Source organism: Tachysurus fulvidraco, chromosome 4, assembly GCF_022655615.1.
Source record: "Tachysurus fulvidraco isolate hzauxx_2018 chromosome 4, HZAU_PFXX_2.0, whole genome shotgun sequence".
Lineage (NCBI taxonomy): Eukaryota > Metazoa > Chordata > Actinopteri > Siluriformes > Bagridae > Tachysurus > Tachysurus fulvidraco.
Genome location: NC_062521.1, coordinates 22,939,460 through 22,956,263, shown reverse-complemented (window position 1 = coordinate 22,956,263; position 16,804 = coordinate 22,939,460). Strand labels below are relative to the sequence as shown.

Here is a 16,804-nt window from a genome sequence, read left to right as displayed (position 1 = left end):
TCATGAGCAGACAGACAATACATACAGGCTGTTAGTGGAGTGGAAATAATACACACTCTGCAAAACAGGGTTATAACTGAACCTTTCCTTGTAACTGGGATAGTATGTTTACTCTCTGTAACTGTACTTCATGGAATTCAAATAATTTTTGTATACACATCTCCATATAAAAGATATAACGTAAAGGTATACCTTACCATACTGGTATACCAGCCCAGTGACAAAGAAAGGTACCGTATAGTAAGATTTGTTTTATTTTTAAGCCCTTAAATGATCTAATGTTTGATAGCAAAGCAAGCTAGATCCTTCTGATTGAATGCAGGGTAACACTGCAGGGCAAACATTTAAAAACAATATTTGTGCGATTCCTTTTTCCAGGAAGCATTGGCAGAGATATGCTCATTAATGTAGTACAAAGAGATTAAATAACACAATGCAACTAAGCTCGAGTACGTGTCGTGCAAATGACGATGCATTTCACTTTTTTTTCAGAATATGAAATACAGACATCCCTGATATTTGACAAATGTAATTTGTAATTATGTAATTATGTAAGCATGTAATTATGGATGTAATTATGGAAAGGATTGTGGACAACCTTTCCTTTATAAACAACATTAGACTAGAAAAAAATAAAATAAAATAAAATACACATTTAAACACGTCAAAATGTTTGCCCCACAGTGTGTGAATAATCAACATCTCACTGGGAAATAAAACACACTCACCTCTAAATATGATGCACTATAAGGATTGACTAAAAACTAAATGAAGCCAGGGATAGGATTAAAAGAACAGAAAGATCTGTGAAGCACCAATTCATTTCAGTAAAGAAGAACATTTATTGCAGCGTGACACTAAATGGACTCAGGCACTGATTAATGACTGTGTTGCTTCAAATTACAGAGCTATGACTCTCTTAGTCATGAGACCAGTCCTTTTACTTCACAGACTGATGGTAAAAATGGTGCCAACTTCATTTTTGGGCATCATATCCATAAACTTTATACAGTGTACATATGAAACTGAATAAAATAGTATGACTGTAGGGCTATTGTAGGATTGTGTGTGCCGGACTGAAGGAAAGGATGTGTTCATTATAACAAAAAAAGAAAAAAAAGAAATGCAATCTGAAAGTGCATAAATATTCATTTCAAGTGAAAATGAAATATGATTTGGATTTAGTCACACTGCCCCCTTGTGGCGTGTATCTTAATTACATGAGTTCTAAGACTATTGAAGATGAGACATTTCAAGAAAAAAAATATTCACTCTCAGTCCTCGGAATATAGTGACCAAGTAATTGTGAAGTATACAGAAGAGGAAAAAATCTGAACTAAAGTACAAACAGATGTCCAGACACAATGCAACTGTACTAAAGAATGTAAAAGCCATGCTGCAATGGCTTTTAATACGGAAACATTTTATTGAGTCAGCTGATGTGAAGCAGTTAATCAGTCCACACTTCCTGCCATGTCCATTAGGTGGTGCCATGTCTCTGCTAAGTACCTACCTCTCACCTGATGATGCTATGGTCTTTTTGGACTTTAGCGTGTGTTTGTTGATGTGAAAGTGTCAGGTGAAATAACAGCACTGGTTTGAGAAATACTAAAAATGGTGGTGTGGTCTGCTGGGCATGCTAGATCTCAGGTATGTGCTGAGACTCTGTATGTGCTGAGACTGTTTGGGTTTTTGGTGGTTTTAAGGATTACATGTTTTTTCCCCCTTTATAATATATTTATTTGATAAAATTAGGAGAAAGAGGCATAGAAGGCTACACACACACACACACACACACACACACACACACACACACACACACACACATACACATACACATACACACACACACACACACACATACACACACACACACACACACACACACACACACACACACACACACACACACACACACACACACACACACACACACACACACACACACACACACACACACACACACACACACACACACACACACACACCTAAACCCTGGCATGTGGTATGAGGCATACGGTGGTATGATATAACTGCAGAACCCAGAGAAAATCCACAGAGATGCAGGAAGAACATGTCCTTTGCTTGTATTTGCATACTGGAAACCTAAAAAGCTCTAATGTTTTATAACTAAATAATACATGCCAATCTCACATATAATCCTAACTCTGATTTTCAATGACATTTTTATTTCCATTTCTTAAAAGACTAATTTGTCGATTGAGAGCCTGTGGCATGAACAGAAATGAAACTAAACAAAACTGATGAGGAAGGAAAGAGAAAAAGGAGCAGGGATGAATAAGTTTTAATTAAATGCCATTTCTCTACATTTTTCAACATTTTTCAACATTTCTGTCCTCTGAACTGATGCTCACTGAATTTTTTTCAGTTATAGAAATGTTCAAACCAACCCATCTGACACCAACATCCACGCTAGTCAAATTCACTCAGATGACATTTTCCCCCATTCTGATGGTTAAACATGATCTTATATGCTCTTATCTGCATGGTTTTATGCACTGCATTGCTGTCGCACCAATGTATACAGTAGGTGTTCAAGTGTTCCTAATAAAATGCTCCATTGAGTATATATACTTTCCCCAGGCAATAACCCTGATCAACAACAACTCACAATAATTATATTCACTGCTTCTGATCATAAGTACTGCATTATCAGGACTGTCAGTCATCAAATCATCCGTATATTACACACTACTGCTGCTGTATATTGCACAAAAAGCATAATATTGCAAAATATTGTTATTTGCACTCCCAAACTTTATGTACATAACTGATCGTTCATATTCTATATTCATATTTTATATATTTTATCCATTCTATATTCATATTTTATACTCATTCTGTCTATATTGTATCTCATCGTCTGCATTGTTTTCTTGTATAGTATTGTGTTATTTATGTCTGTACCTTTGAGAGTCACAAACTGCTGGAACCAAATCCCTTGTGTGTGTAAATACACTTGGCCAATAAATCTGATTCTGATTTACATATTTCTGTGATGTTTTTGAGTAATAGGCCAACTCTAGTATTTAAGACTTCATCTTTAAAAGGGCATCTTAATGAGACTTTATAAGTGAAAAGAAGCCTTGTGACGACTCTGGACTAAAAATACACATCGTGTAAGATTCAAGATCTACTCTGATACACTACCACGAGATGCAGCGTCAGAACTCTGTTCAGAGGAGACTATCAGCCTACATCGATTTAGAATGTTATGCACTAAAAAAAGAAGCTCACCTGACAAGAAATCATTAGAACCCTAACCCCGGAAGAGGATCGGATACCTTTGGAGACACTTGTAAAAGAGAATTGGACAGAGCATTTAATTCAAATGAAGGTTCAAATCTGTCTGACTGGCAGTAAATAATTAAACTGGAACGAATGAAGTATTATTTTATTCACTTTAGATTCGCAAATACTGGCTGTTTGAACAAAGGCAACATGTGAAACCAGCTGAAATAGGCAAGGTCATTGAGACAAGCTCGGATTCCTCCCTGATTAGTATCTGTACTCACATTAGAACAACTTCATTCAAAATTCAGGCTCCGCATTTGCTAGCGTTACTCTCCCACTTCCATTCAGCACAACAGCTCCGAACAAACAGGCCTTGTTGAGAGTAATAAGAGAGACAGAAAGAGAGTGCGAGAGAGAGAGAGAGAGAGAGAGAGAGAGAGAGAGAGAGAGAGAGAGAGAGAGACCACAAATAAAGAGAGTAAAAGCAGGAGACGGATCCAGCATCCATATCATCATCTGGTGTCACGAAAAAACCCAGAGATTTCTGCCTAGAATATTTCCTTCGTTTTTTGCACCATGTATAGAGAAAGAGGGAGACATGCGTGGTGGATGAGAGTGGCATTGAGGAAGGAAACAGGCCAGTTTTGTTTTAGTCCAATTCCAGCATCCTAATGACACAAAGCCTGTCTAATCAGCCATTCACTTCAGCTGGGCCTCCATGCATAGCTAATGCTGTGTGAGAGAGAAGAGAGAGAGGAATGGTGTGTGTGTGTGGGGTGGGGGGGGGGGGGACTAGCAGGAAAAGGAACAAAAGGAATGATGAATATAAAGCTATGAAGAACTTTAGTACATGGGTTATTAGGAGAGAGGTTAAAGTAAAGCTCTCAGTTAGATGATTTAATCAACACTGTTCACTGCGCTATGTAGATTTTATATTTCACTGTATAGTTTTCTGCAAGTTTCTGTAAAAAAAAAAAAAAAAAAGATCCAGCACCCCATACTTTATTAGTTCAACAAATATGATGTCTGGCTTTTTTTTTATTGTACTACATAAATTTCTCATTGGAAACCGATCACCTTTGGGGTGGGAACAAGGGAAGTGGTAGCTCAGTGCTTAAGGCATTGGCCTCATGATCAGAAGGTTGTAAATCCCAGGTCCACCAAGCTGAAACTGCTGGGCCCCTGAGCATGGCCCTTAACCCTTAATTGCTCTATATAAGTACATCTGTCAAATGAAGTAAATGTAAACAATGTACAATAAATATCTGTAAAAAGAAAAAACATCCATAGAAAGAAGACACAGGCCAGAAAAAAGGACACACAGAATATTAGAGCTAAAGATGTCGCTCTAACATTTATTTCACTGTATATACAGAAATGTAGAGATATGGAATGGATCGTCATCTCAACAAAACTGCTACAGAAAATGTGATGGGATCTCAGCGTCTACAGCAAAATAGCAGACAATTCAACAACGCTGGTTTCTCGAATACAAGCAAAAACCTGTACACAGTTAGTATTTCTTTGTCATTTAGTAAAACATACTTTGCACACAAACTGGATAAATTAAGGTTGTAGGGATTATATTACATAATACTATATGCAAGAGAAGAGAGTGGATGTTAACTGTGTAAACATTGTTGAATTGCTTTTTGGAAAAAAACAACGGATTTCTGGATGAGTGTAAAGAAATGGCACACTGGAAATCTAAGATCTCGAAAGCATTAAGAATTCAATGGAATATTCAGATTTTCACAACACTGTCTCTGTGTGTGTGTGTGTGTCTGTCTGTCTGTCTAAGATTTAGGAAATATATTTGGTCATATCTCACCTCTTAAAGGTGCGACAAACATGATTTTATCACATGAACAGATTCCTAACGACTAACGCTATTGGTTACGTTTCACACTGAGCTGAAGGCTCATGTCGATCTGCAGGATGAGTAATGACTATGACATGAACAAGTTTCTTCTTGTTTGGAAATTGCAGTCAGCTATGTGATCATCAGGGAGGCAAAGTGGAACAGTAGTTATAAATTGTACCTCGATGTTCATATTTCATGTTTAGGCGATGTTTCTGCGATGCTCGTTCATACAAATATTGACAGTATCTTTCTAATGCATTGTACCACCATTGGGAAAAGATGTCAATATAGTACAGGTTGGCTAGTTAAACTAGACTGTATTGAGAAAAGTAAGGAGTTACGAAGTATTAAGCTCTAAAACAGTTGTTTTCTTTGTTATGGTGAAACATTAAAGTCATTAAGTCAGGAATTTGGTGACTAAACTTGATTCTGAGACTCCCTATTGTTATAACTCTAATGCAGACTTTTGGTCAGGAATTTACATTCATGATAAAACAGCTTCATGATGACTCATGAAGACAGAATTTGTCACTGATTCTGCACATGTTTAAACCTGTCATGACATTAGGCAGGAAGCCAGCATGGTATCATGGGTGTCAATTTGTACTAATTTCTCAGCATGGCTTATATACAGTTTCCAGTAGTTACACTCCCAAGATTCCTAGATCTCAAACATGTCCTTTTAGATTCACCGTACTTATTGAAAAATATGTTTTAAGATGTTGAGAACTAAACAATAAGCAGAGATGCTGTTGAGATACTATAAGGATATGAGTCAGAGCTTGCATTGAACTTCATTCATGAAAAAAATCACTCAGAACAAATATGGTGTTATGTCTCATGACTGTAAATCTGTATTGCATGTTGGTCAATCGGGATGTGGTGCAATGGTTGATGCTTTTCACACCACTTCATGTTTATGTATGCTAATTCTAAATCTTGTGGCATTGAGAGGGCATGTGTACTCCCAGAGAGAACATGATGGTTGTAGTTAACCACTCACTGACAATCACTCTGTGTATTGTCGTTTGTACTGTCATTTGTTGGTGTGTCATGAAATGATATTGGATGTAAAAAAAAAAAAAACCTTTCTAGAAAAGAAAGCTTGTTAGTTAGCATCTGTATATTTTTCTCTTTTCCAATAGTTCAGTAAAGTGCTCTTAGAAGGCAACGTATTTACAGGGGAGAGTCACGGCTTTGACGAGGTTTGGCAAAGAGAAGAACGACAGCAAGTCCACAGCACTCGATAAAACACACAGCAGATCTTCAGGAAGAACAGTGAAAAGGGAGTGCGTGAGAGGGAAAGCACAGGTCACACAGGAGAGGTACCTGGCTGGGCCCAGCTGTCCTGATAAGCGTCCTCTCTGTGGAGGCGGGGCCGTTCTGGGGAGCGAGGGAAGGGCAAAGGGGATGGAGGGAGGAGCAAGCTGTTAGGGATGGCGATATCACCTTCACCCACCAGTGTCAGGTCCGTACCATGCTCCTCCTCCTCCAGTGCCTCGGCCCCACTGTCTCGCTTCCAATTGCCATGACTATGTGAGATGGGTGAGAGAGTGGGGCCAAATGTCGCCTGTTTACGGGGAGCGGGGTTCCTATGGAGTGGCATGAAGGATCTCCGGCCACCTGTCCCTTCCACGCCCGAATCCAAGCTCTGTGTCTGGTGGCTGGCGCTGAGGGCAGAGCCGTTCTCTTTGGAACGTGGACGGGGCTTGCAGGGATTAGGGTTGGAGCTGATGGGGACGTCTCCAGGACTCGTGTCAGGATCAAGGCGCAGGAAGTCAGGTAAGACTAGGTCAGATTTGTTCAGCAGACCCCGCTGGTCGTCAGCTCGGTTGCTCTGTGCTTTGGATATGAGCTCGAAGAATTCTAGTTAGAAAACATACAGCAGTTCAAATCAAGGAAAACAATCCAGAAAACAAGTGACACCAATACATGTTCGAGAAAAGCTGTGCTCAAGAGCAAGAGAGAGAGAGAGAGAGAGAGAGAGAGAGAGAGAGAGAGAGCATTCTGTGAAAGAACATTAGTACCATTTTTGCTGTGGTATTCTAGCATTAGCTGGGTCAGCCAACTAAGACGGGTTAATCAAGAGTAGCCAAGCAACTTAAAGTTAATTTAAATGACAATTTGGTATAAAGAGAAGGAAGGATGGTTAGACAGAGGGCAAGAATCTTTACCTTCAGCTTCATCTATATTAAGCTTTTTCTGTTTTCGCTTTTCCATCTGGGCCCTGGTTTTGACAGTCGTAGCTTTTCCTGATGATCTGTCCTCCGCCTGGGTGGTCACAATGAGAACGGGGCACGTTAGGGATGGGTGCAAGAGGGCTGAAGTTGCCTAGGGTCTTTTTCCACTGCACAATGTACTAGAATTTTTGGCAGCAGAAAAATGGAACTGTGCCATTTTCTTTGTTAATTCACAACTGATTTTGTGCCAAAGTTGCATGGTTTTAGGTACCTGGTCAAATTTGCACCGGTGGGATCTAATGTTACCTGGGAGTAAGGCCACCCGAACAGTCTGTTGCCCAGACAAACTCTAGCCTGGTCTTCTTTATAAGTTTGCCTTTGGTTTTCTCAGACAAATGTTTAAGCATGTAACATTTCTGGTACCAACGCAAACAGAGTGACCCGTAATAATCACTTGTATCTTCAAGGCATCTCTCTAGCGGTTGGGGAATAAACTACCCCAAGTCCCAGTGGTTTTTGTTTGGGACAGTTCTTGTTTTTTAACAAGCAGTGGAAAAATGCCCTGTGGGGATTCTCCTTTAAGAATGGATGAGATCTAATTCATAAGGGGGCTGTGGACTATTTCCTGAGCTTGCATCCACACATACACAGAAACACTGCTGATACTACAGTCACTACATAAATTCAGTTCCACTCCACCAAAGCACAGCACATTATCACCACCACCACCACCACCAATGTAGCAGACTACAAAATTCAGAAAGTGACACTTTGTAACTTCATCCAATTCCCTACGCTCCTGTCACGTCGTAATCCCATGGAGCCCATGGATTAGCCTTAAATAAGCCTTGTTCTCTCAAGTGTGGGCAGAGAGTTGAAATGAGCTGTAGGACTGCTGGAGGAAGAGTATGGTTAGATCATCCACAGATCCAGAAAGGCCTTGAAATACACATTAGGAAGACAGAGAAGCGGTGGCGCGACCAGCCATGCACACATTCCACCACCACACAGGCCAAAGAGACAAAGAGACAGTGCAACAGGAAAGTGTGTTTGTATACACAGTGATTCAGAGACGTATAGCGTGCTTACTGAAGCAGACTGGCTTCGTGTGGACAGCGGCGGGCCATGGCTTTTAGTCAAGGTCAGTTTCTGTTTGTCTGTAGGGGAGGAGCAGAACAAGGAAGAATGAGATCAGATACCGTGCTCTGTGTTTACAAAGTTGAAATTGATAAGCCAACAAATTTAGAAAGGATTCCAAGACGATAAACTGCCTTATCCTGACCAAACAAATGATTTACAAAGAATCCTGTACCCTGGCTCAGATATTATGGTTGATATTAATGTGCTCATTCTAATACGTTCCCGTTTCTATAGTAACAGTTTATTCACAGCGTCTTGTACGGTAAATCAACTTTGGAAGAGTCTCTGTCACATCACAACATGTCCCCATTGTTGATTAGCCGATATATTGATTATATAAATACTGTATTTTGTTATTTTTATATAAACAATCGTTATTCGATTGTTCGATTTTTAGCGAAATTTAGAAATTTAGGTTTCCTTGGATTATGTGTCTTGCCTTTTGCTGCACCATGTTCAGCTACCTCCAGCACCACTCTGAGTCCATCCAGGTTGGAAATAGGCAGGCCTAGATCAAGTGGCTCCTTCTCCCCACTCTGTACACGCACACGCACACACACACACACACACACACACACACACACACACACACACACACACACACACACACACACACACACACACACACACACACAAAGATTATTAACCAGCACAATCCACACTGGCTCAACACAAAAATGCAAGGACACTGTGTTTTCATGAAAGCATGTCATTCAAACTTTTAAATGTTCATCCTCCTGTCTGGATTAATCACCACATGGTAATGTCCTTCAAAACATCTGAGAACACAGATGACGTTTGATGCAGGTACAATCAGTGTGTAAAATGTCTTATGGACAAAGTGATTATGGACAGAAGCCAGACTCACTACAGTGTTAACTGGACAGAAGGTAAAACAAGATTCACACAATAATAAAACCATTATCTCTATACTACTGACATTTCTAAAATGATCCATATAATATAGGACTATTATTAATATTTAATATTTATAAATTAGCAGTAGGTTAGCATATAAATGTCCCAAAGGTCCAGTAAACGCTACTCTTAAGTGAATATTCAGGAAGGTATCAGCAATCAGGTGGAAACTTTAGCACACTGTCTAATATCATTTAGTGATTTTATTTTAGTTTCATCTGTTTCTATCACTTCATTATCTCAGCTGATACAAAAAATTGCAATATTTAGTCTTTTTTTAACTCTTTCAATTAATAAAATTCATATTAAACAAGTTCACAAAAATCCCACTAAAGATAGGGGCATGTTGAGCCTACATGAGGGGTTCTCAATACCAAGCTCTGCTAATGTAGTCTTTTGACTGATTCCCTCAATTGATCTAAAATGTCTTATTATTGGATTATAATAAAGCAAATCAAAAATATCATTCAAGTAAAAATTATTAGATTATTCTACTAATTTCCAGCTTCAAAAGATCTTACTCCACTGGCAGATCATTTTACTTCCTTCTAGAAATAAATGTTTAACATTAGATCTGCCAAAAGGACACGACTAGTTCAAGCTTACGTCTGTCTAGAAGGAGGTAATAATCATATATTTAATACTAGATAAATCTGATTCCCTTGTCATTTTTCTGGAGTGCATTTTCTCTCTTGCACTAGTTTTAGCCAGTAGATCTTAATCAACCGCAGTGTAATGAATGGATAGCTGAAAAACCAGACGAAGGGAATTGAAGACAGATATCTAGCTATAAATATTTAACAAAATACATTTAAAAAATAATAAAAATCCAATCTACTCATCAACCAGCTCTCCCTCATATTTGTTTTAGAAGAAGCCTTTATTATCACCACATATACATTACAGCACAGTGGAATTCTTTTCTTCACATATCCCAACTGAGGAGGTTGGGGTCAGAGTGCAGGGGCAGCTATGAAACAACGCCCCTGGAGCAAGGAGGGTTGAGGGCCTTGCTCAAGGGCCCAACAGTGGCAGCTTGGGAGTGCTGGGGATTAAACCCCGAACCTCCGGTCAAAAACCCAGAGTCTTAACCACTTGAGCCACCACTGCCCCTTATATAACACATCTATTAACTTCAGAAGGTGAAAGTTAACACATTTCCTCCATGAGACATGAAACCATCCAACTGCATCTTTTCAAAATGCTTCTCCTACTGTGACCCACTACACTGTGGCAAAATAAATGTCATCTGCCCTCATCCACATACAGGTGCTCATAGATGCTCAGGACTGGCTAGATTCACCATGATTGACAGGGAAGAGAGAGAGCATGCCAAAAGTCCCACTCCACCTTGTATAGGATTCAAACTCTTGTTGGTTTACAGCGTCAAACTGTTTCTGTTGCAGCGCTCTATAGCTACTAGCTAAACAGATTTGCCAAGAATATTGATTATTTTTGAGGACAAAAAGTTTGCCAAAATGTTTTTAAATATCCAATTAGAGCACCGTGATCTTGCTAATTTAGACATTGTTACTGTAAAACAATAGTTCTGCCATACACACTAAAGAAAAGCACCAGCATTTGTGTGTCATGGTTATATTAAGCAAACAAGAAGAAACATTCTGAACGACTCAAGTCGAGATGTTTACGTCTGTGCTCGGAGCAGATCAGTGAATGTGATACTTACAATCCTGGCTACCAGGTCTCCTAAGTGCAGGCCATATTTAGCCACGACTGGCCTCAGCACCTCAGTCACAGGCTTGGTGGGTTTAGCTTTCAGCCCTACAGAGCGGTTTATGGGCACCAGATCTAGCCTGAGAGAGCAGGGAAATACCCTGATTATTTACTACGCATGAGTAACCAGACAAATATGACATAGTTCAAACTTTCCAAAAACTAAACCATGCATTTTTACGTTGCTAAACTAGTAAATAAATAATAAAATGAAAGCTTAGGTTGTACATAAAAGTGTTGAATGCATGACTAAATGGTTGAGTAGACAGGTGAAGCAGGTGTGCTGTTTGTACCTGAATAATGTACGTTTTTCTAGTCGCAGGTCTCTGGAACACAGCGTCATGCAGTCCTGGTCTAATACTAAAGGCTTGACACATACAATACACACCATTATTATACAACACAACAGCAGAGGATTGGATATCACTCACAATCACACAAACACAAGCAGACACTCACAACATCTACAGTTTAGTACAAAACAAAGAAAATATTCATTTGCAGAAGTAAATATGGGTAACTAGCTATGTTCTCTCTATTAATTACACAAATTTTTAGAGGCCTGGCTACCAGCAGTGCAGTAAACACTGAACATTTGAATGCTTTCATTTGCATTACTATCTAACATAATAATAGCCTGTTACCAGGAGTTACCTTCTCTCCTCCCACCAGGAAAAGGTCCACAGCTGCCAGGTTGATGCAGAGTTTCTCACACAGGCCCAGCAAAACCTCACGGATGGACACGCCGGGTCTTATAGGTACTGAGCAACAGGACCCGTCTGGCAGGTTAATGTTACAGTAACGCACAGCACGCTCCGATAACGACATGGAGTTACGTGACGCCTCTCCCTAGGAGACAGACAGGAAGAGAGAGACAGAGGATCAACAGAATTAGTTCCGACGCATGTTAGAAAAAAATCTTTAAGCTTTCAGTGGATTTCTAAATACTACAAAAGTGGCCTGCCTCAACACTGGAACTGAAAGGACACACAGATGAGCGACACATTAAAGAAAAAAAATGGTCATTCTGTTATGCTCTTGGGGCATAATAATAATAATAATAATTTTCCGGGCATAGTTTAGATTAGATTTAGATTAGATTCAACTTTATTGTGATTACACATGTACAAGTACAAGGCAACGAAATGCAGTTTAGGTCTAACCAGAGTGCAATAGTAGCAAGTGCAGGATATACAGTTTGTACAAGATTTAAATAAGTTAAGTAAGTGATAATATGGAGTGATTTACAGTTGTGTTCATACTATGAACAATATACAGATTTACAGAAGGATATGTGCTGTAATAAAATATATGGCTATTACTATAAACAGTAATTTACAGATATGTATGTTCTATGAATATAATATACAAATGAATATATATGTAATATGAATATAATGTACAGATGAATATAATGTACAGATGAATATAAATATGTAAATATATATTCTATGAATATACTGTTTATGTGCTATGAACATAATATACAGATGTCTATTACTATAAACTAAAATTTACAGAGGGTATGTGCTATAAACAAAATATATTGTTATTGCGATAAACCGAAATATACAGGAGGATATGTACTACGGTCATAATACAATATAATGCTGTTATTATGAACAGAAATGAGGTGTGTGTATACAATGGTAAGGCAATGGTGGGCAGCAGTGCAAATAAGGAGAGCAAGTGTACAAATGAGCATGATTTTATGTAACAGTCCATTAGTGCAATAACGAATTGTGTGATTGGGGCAAATGTACAAGTGATCAGAAGTTTTAGTTTAGACAGTCCATTAGCACAATAGCATAGTGTGAGTTTAAGTCAACTTAGAGAGACGAGTCACTGCAAATCAATACGAACTTCTTGTCTGATTACTTTTATTTCACGATGAAACCTTTCTATCCTGATAGGTACTTTCATAAGGATGAAGATCTCACAAATCGGAAACTATCGCCTTTACAGTCACAAGATCTCATCGCACCATCATAATCAAAACACTAACTGCCTAACTATCATGTGGACAGATGGTGATCATTTTTCCACATGATACACTTCCAGAGAGTCCTGGCAACAAAATTTTAATGCTTTGTTGACCAATGAGTTACAGTTTACGGTTAAAGGCGTTTGTAACTTCAAAGCGTACACTAAACAAGGGTAATGTGGTTTATTTGCCAGAAGGTGGATGTGTAGTTAGAATTTCAGCTAATGGTTCCTCACCTCATTCTTGCCCGGGGCTGAAGTGCCGAGCTCCAGACTCGCGCCAGAAGATAAAGAACCCTGTGACTCTCTGCGCCCATCATTTCCTGAAAAGCCTAAGGCAAAAACAAGGACACACTAATCACACAGGCGCATTCATTCATGCACATTTCTAAATCGTATGGGGTCAGTCAAAATCACACTAGAAAATGTAGAAAGTGAACACACGATTTATCAAAAATGTCTAAAGAACACAATGGAAATACAATGTTCATCAGTTTAAACTCACTGTAATCTCCAAGATCCTTCTTTTTGTGTCCTTTCCCAAAACTTCGGTTCCTGGGCCAGGGAAATAAACTTCCTTTTTTTTTTTCACCGTGTTCATCTTTACCCTCCTCGTTGAGCACCTTCACGGATTTGCTCTTCTTCTCCTCCTGCAAACACAATGAATCATTTTAATCACAACTCACAATTCAGAGTATGTGATAACTGGGTGAGATTCACTTCCCAGATGTGTTTCTTTTTTTTATATATAAACACACTGTCAGCTCTGAAATGATGAGATGTAAGGCAGAGATGGAGAAAGTCTTCTCAGGCCAACACTCTACACCAGTTCCTGATTTGATCAAACCGATAACAGTGGCTCTCATTACCATGATTCTTTCAACACATCTGATTCAACTCATCGGGTCATTTCCGAAATCCTCGTGTTAGTGTAGAGAGAAAACAATACATGTGATGTGGCACTGAAACATGAAATGTTTTATATTTTGCATGCTGTGGTAAGTTGGGGTCTCATTTGTGGTTTTATTGTTGTGATTTGCAAAACAGCTCCTGATGAACCTCCAGTTGTGAACGTGAACTTTGAACACACAACACCATATAGACAAAAAATACCCTCACTGCACTCTTTACATAGACACTGATGTTTAGTGGGATTCATAGTCTCTTTTAGACTAATCTGGACTTACCTGAGATCTAGTGTCTTTCATGACAGTTTATATGCAAGTAATAAAACACAACATGTACTGTTAAAGAAAACAGTCAACAACATGCAGTGGAGTGTTTCAGCCAGACAGGAAACCAACCCTGATGGATATTTTTCAAATAACAGCACATCCCTTAGTGTTTTTTTATCAACCATTACATTTTTAAAATAATTGTGGAACATCTGTAAAGCAAGTGATCAATTTAATGATATAACTAGATATAAATTGTCATTCTCATTGTCATGACTTTCTCATGTGGTTGATAAGACAGAAAAACATTCAGCCTTGTACTGAAAATTCAGCCTTGTAGTGCAATTTTGTTAAAAATATTGAACAAAATTGCACGACTAAAACAAAAAAAAGCCTTAATGTTTGTCTTTCTGGAGACTAAGGTTAGGGTTAGGTGTAGCATTGCATTAATTAGCTGAATGGTCCATATAAGGACAGCAAGACTGTGTGTGTGTGTGTGTGTGTGTGTGTGTGTGTGTGTGTGTGTGTGTGTGTGTGTGTGTGTGTGTGTGTGTGTGTGTGTGTGTGTGTGTGTGTGTGTGTGTACCTTCTTAGGTGTGGAGAGGTTGGAGCGCTCTGAGCCGGTGCTATGTTTGGACGTGGGACTGCTGGGGATGTGGTGTGGGTCCGGTAGAGGACGGCCCTCCACCTCAGCCAACATACACTCCTGATACAGGAAGGACTTCAGGAAGCGTGTGTAACTGTCAAACTTCATCAGATTAAAGATCTGCAGATTTACAAACAGAAAGATAGAGACAGTCAGAATAGGTAAAAGTGACATACCTAAGACAATGAAACTAACAGCTGAAGGCTTTAAATTTTGCTGCTTGAGTCTTTATCTATTTCCATAATTGCGTCCCGATCTGAATATGAGACCTCAGCACGGAGACGGTGATGGCCGACACTCTGTCTCTGAATGCACGTATTCTGCACAGTGATAAGAGGCTCCTTTTTAGGACAGAACAGATCTCACATTCAGAGCAGAATCTCAGTGAGGCGAGGACAGCAGAGAATCGTGATTAAGTTTGCAGCGCTGCATGCCGGGGTCTCACCCCTGGGCTTACAGAAGCCTTACTCCGTTCCATCATGTGCTCGGTGTGTAGACTACAGGGCTCTGGCACACGGAAGACCATTTACATGACCTTGTGATAGCAGGGTCAGAGGGAACATCTTCCTCTAACCGCAAGAAGAAAAGCAGCAGGCTGTATCTCCATATGTGGCTTTCATAATGCTAACACACGTCTCTTACACAAGACTGCTGTCAACACCACAACTGTTCCCTTTAATCCCAAACACATAGGTCCTGCTCATTCGTCCCTTATTCAATATAACACATTATTCAGCAACTATTGTGCAACTAATAGGTAAGTTAAAGATTTCTAATTGTGTAGATATATCTGCACAGACTAAGAGGTTAACAGTTGTGCTGAAACCACACTGAGGGTTTTCACACCAATGCAGGGGCAGCCCCAGTCAAATCCCTACACACCTGCTAAAGCCATAAACACTACTATGTTTGCATTAAATTCATACCTAGATCTTACACAGTGCTGCTGATTCTCAAATTTGAGTGTTTTTCACTCAATATTAATTTTTCTTGACATATTAAACTTTAATTAAACTTTCCAGCCTGAGGAGAATAGGAAGGTTAATATTCTGCCATTTGCATAGTAACCACTCACATAAATTAATAAACATTTAATTTAAAAATATTTAAAAAAAATATTAATAATTGATAAAAATATTTCTAAATAAAAATGAAATTTTTAAAAATATTTGAAAATAAATAAATAAATAAATAAATAAATAAATAAATAAATAAATAAATAAATAAAGTGTATGGTGGCATTTTCTGATTATTTGGCATATTTGAAAGAGTCAGAGTTTAACCTGTAACTTCATGTTTCCCTTCACAGGACAAAGGGCTTTAGAGTTTCTCTGTAACATGATGAACTGCATTTTTCTGTGTATGATTAATATTAAGATCTTTTTTTAAAATCAAGGCCAGTGAGGAATATCAGGAACTATTTGTTATCTTGATGCCCTCCAACTTTACTGTTAAAAAGAATGGTCATTATTTATAAGTAAAAGTGTAAAAGTGCTCTGGTGTAAATGAATTAAGCTTAGAAATGTGCTGTTTTGGAAACAAAATATATAGTAAACTCCCAGGCTGGAGCAGGGACGATTTGCATCAGACCACCGTGCCATTGATTATTTTCTTTTAAGATCCCTGCACTATAATAAACAATATAAAAAAAGAGAATTTCTAACAGTTTTATGATAACATCAAAACAAAACAATTAAAATTTCCTTTGTCACATACACATACATACAGAGTAAGGCATGCGGTGAAATGCTTTATACGTCTGTCCGGTATTCAAACACAAAAAGGAATGGAATTAAGGATAAAAATAAAACCAAAAGGAGGTAGATAAATAAAAAGTATAAACTATATAAAATATATGAAAATATATGTAGAAATATATGAAAATATGTATAAAAAACATGAGCTTTGT

The 16,804-nt window shown here is 38.6% G+C and overlaps 1 protein-coding gene across 3 annotated transcripts in view; it reads right to left on the bottom strand.

The window, feature by feature from the left end:
- Positions 1-4,590: 4,590 nt before the first annotated feature.
- rgs12b (regulator of G protein signaling 12b) overlaps positions 4,591-16,804 on the bottom strand; it is a 64,839-nt gene continuing 52,625 nt past the window's right edge. For 2 of the 3 annotated variants that reach the window (XM_027145895.2, XM_027145896.2), the window contains exons 9-18: positions 14,836-15,015; positions 13,580-13,724; positions 13,312-13,406; positions 11,746-11,940; positions 11,385-11,458; positions 11,045-11,171; positions 8,879-8,975; positions 8,389-8,456; positions 7,294-7,390; positions 4,591-6,985 (exon numbers count right to left, since the gene is read on the bottom strand). In XM_027145895.2, the coding sequence (XP_027001696.2) occupies positions 6,432-6,985; positions 7,294-7,390; positions 8,389-8,456; positions 8,879-8,975; positions 11,045-11,171; positions 11,385-11,458; positions 11,746-11,940; positions 13,312-13,406; positions 13,580-13,724; positions 14,836-15,015 (1,632 nt within the window). In that variant the 3' untranslated portion in view covers positions 4,591-6,431. The remainder of the gene's footprint in view (positions 6,986-7,293; positions 7,391-8,388; positions 8,457-8,878; positions 8,976-11,044; positions 11,172-11,384; positions 11,459-11,745; positions 11,941-13,311; positions 13,407-13,579; positions 13,725-14,835; positions 15,016-16,804) is intronic. The other variant, XM_027145897.2, reaches the window with a different exon arrangement.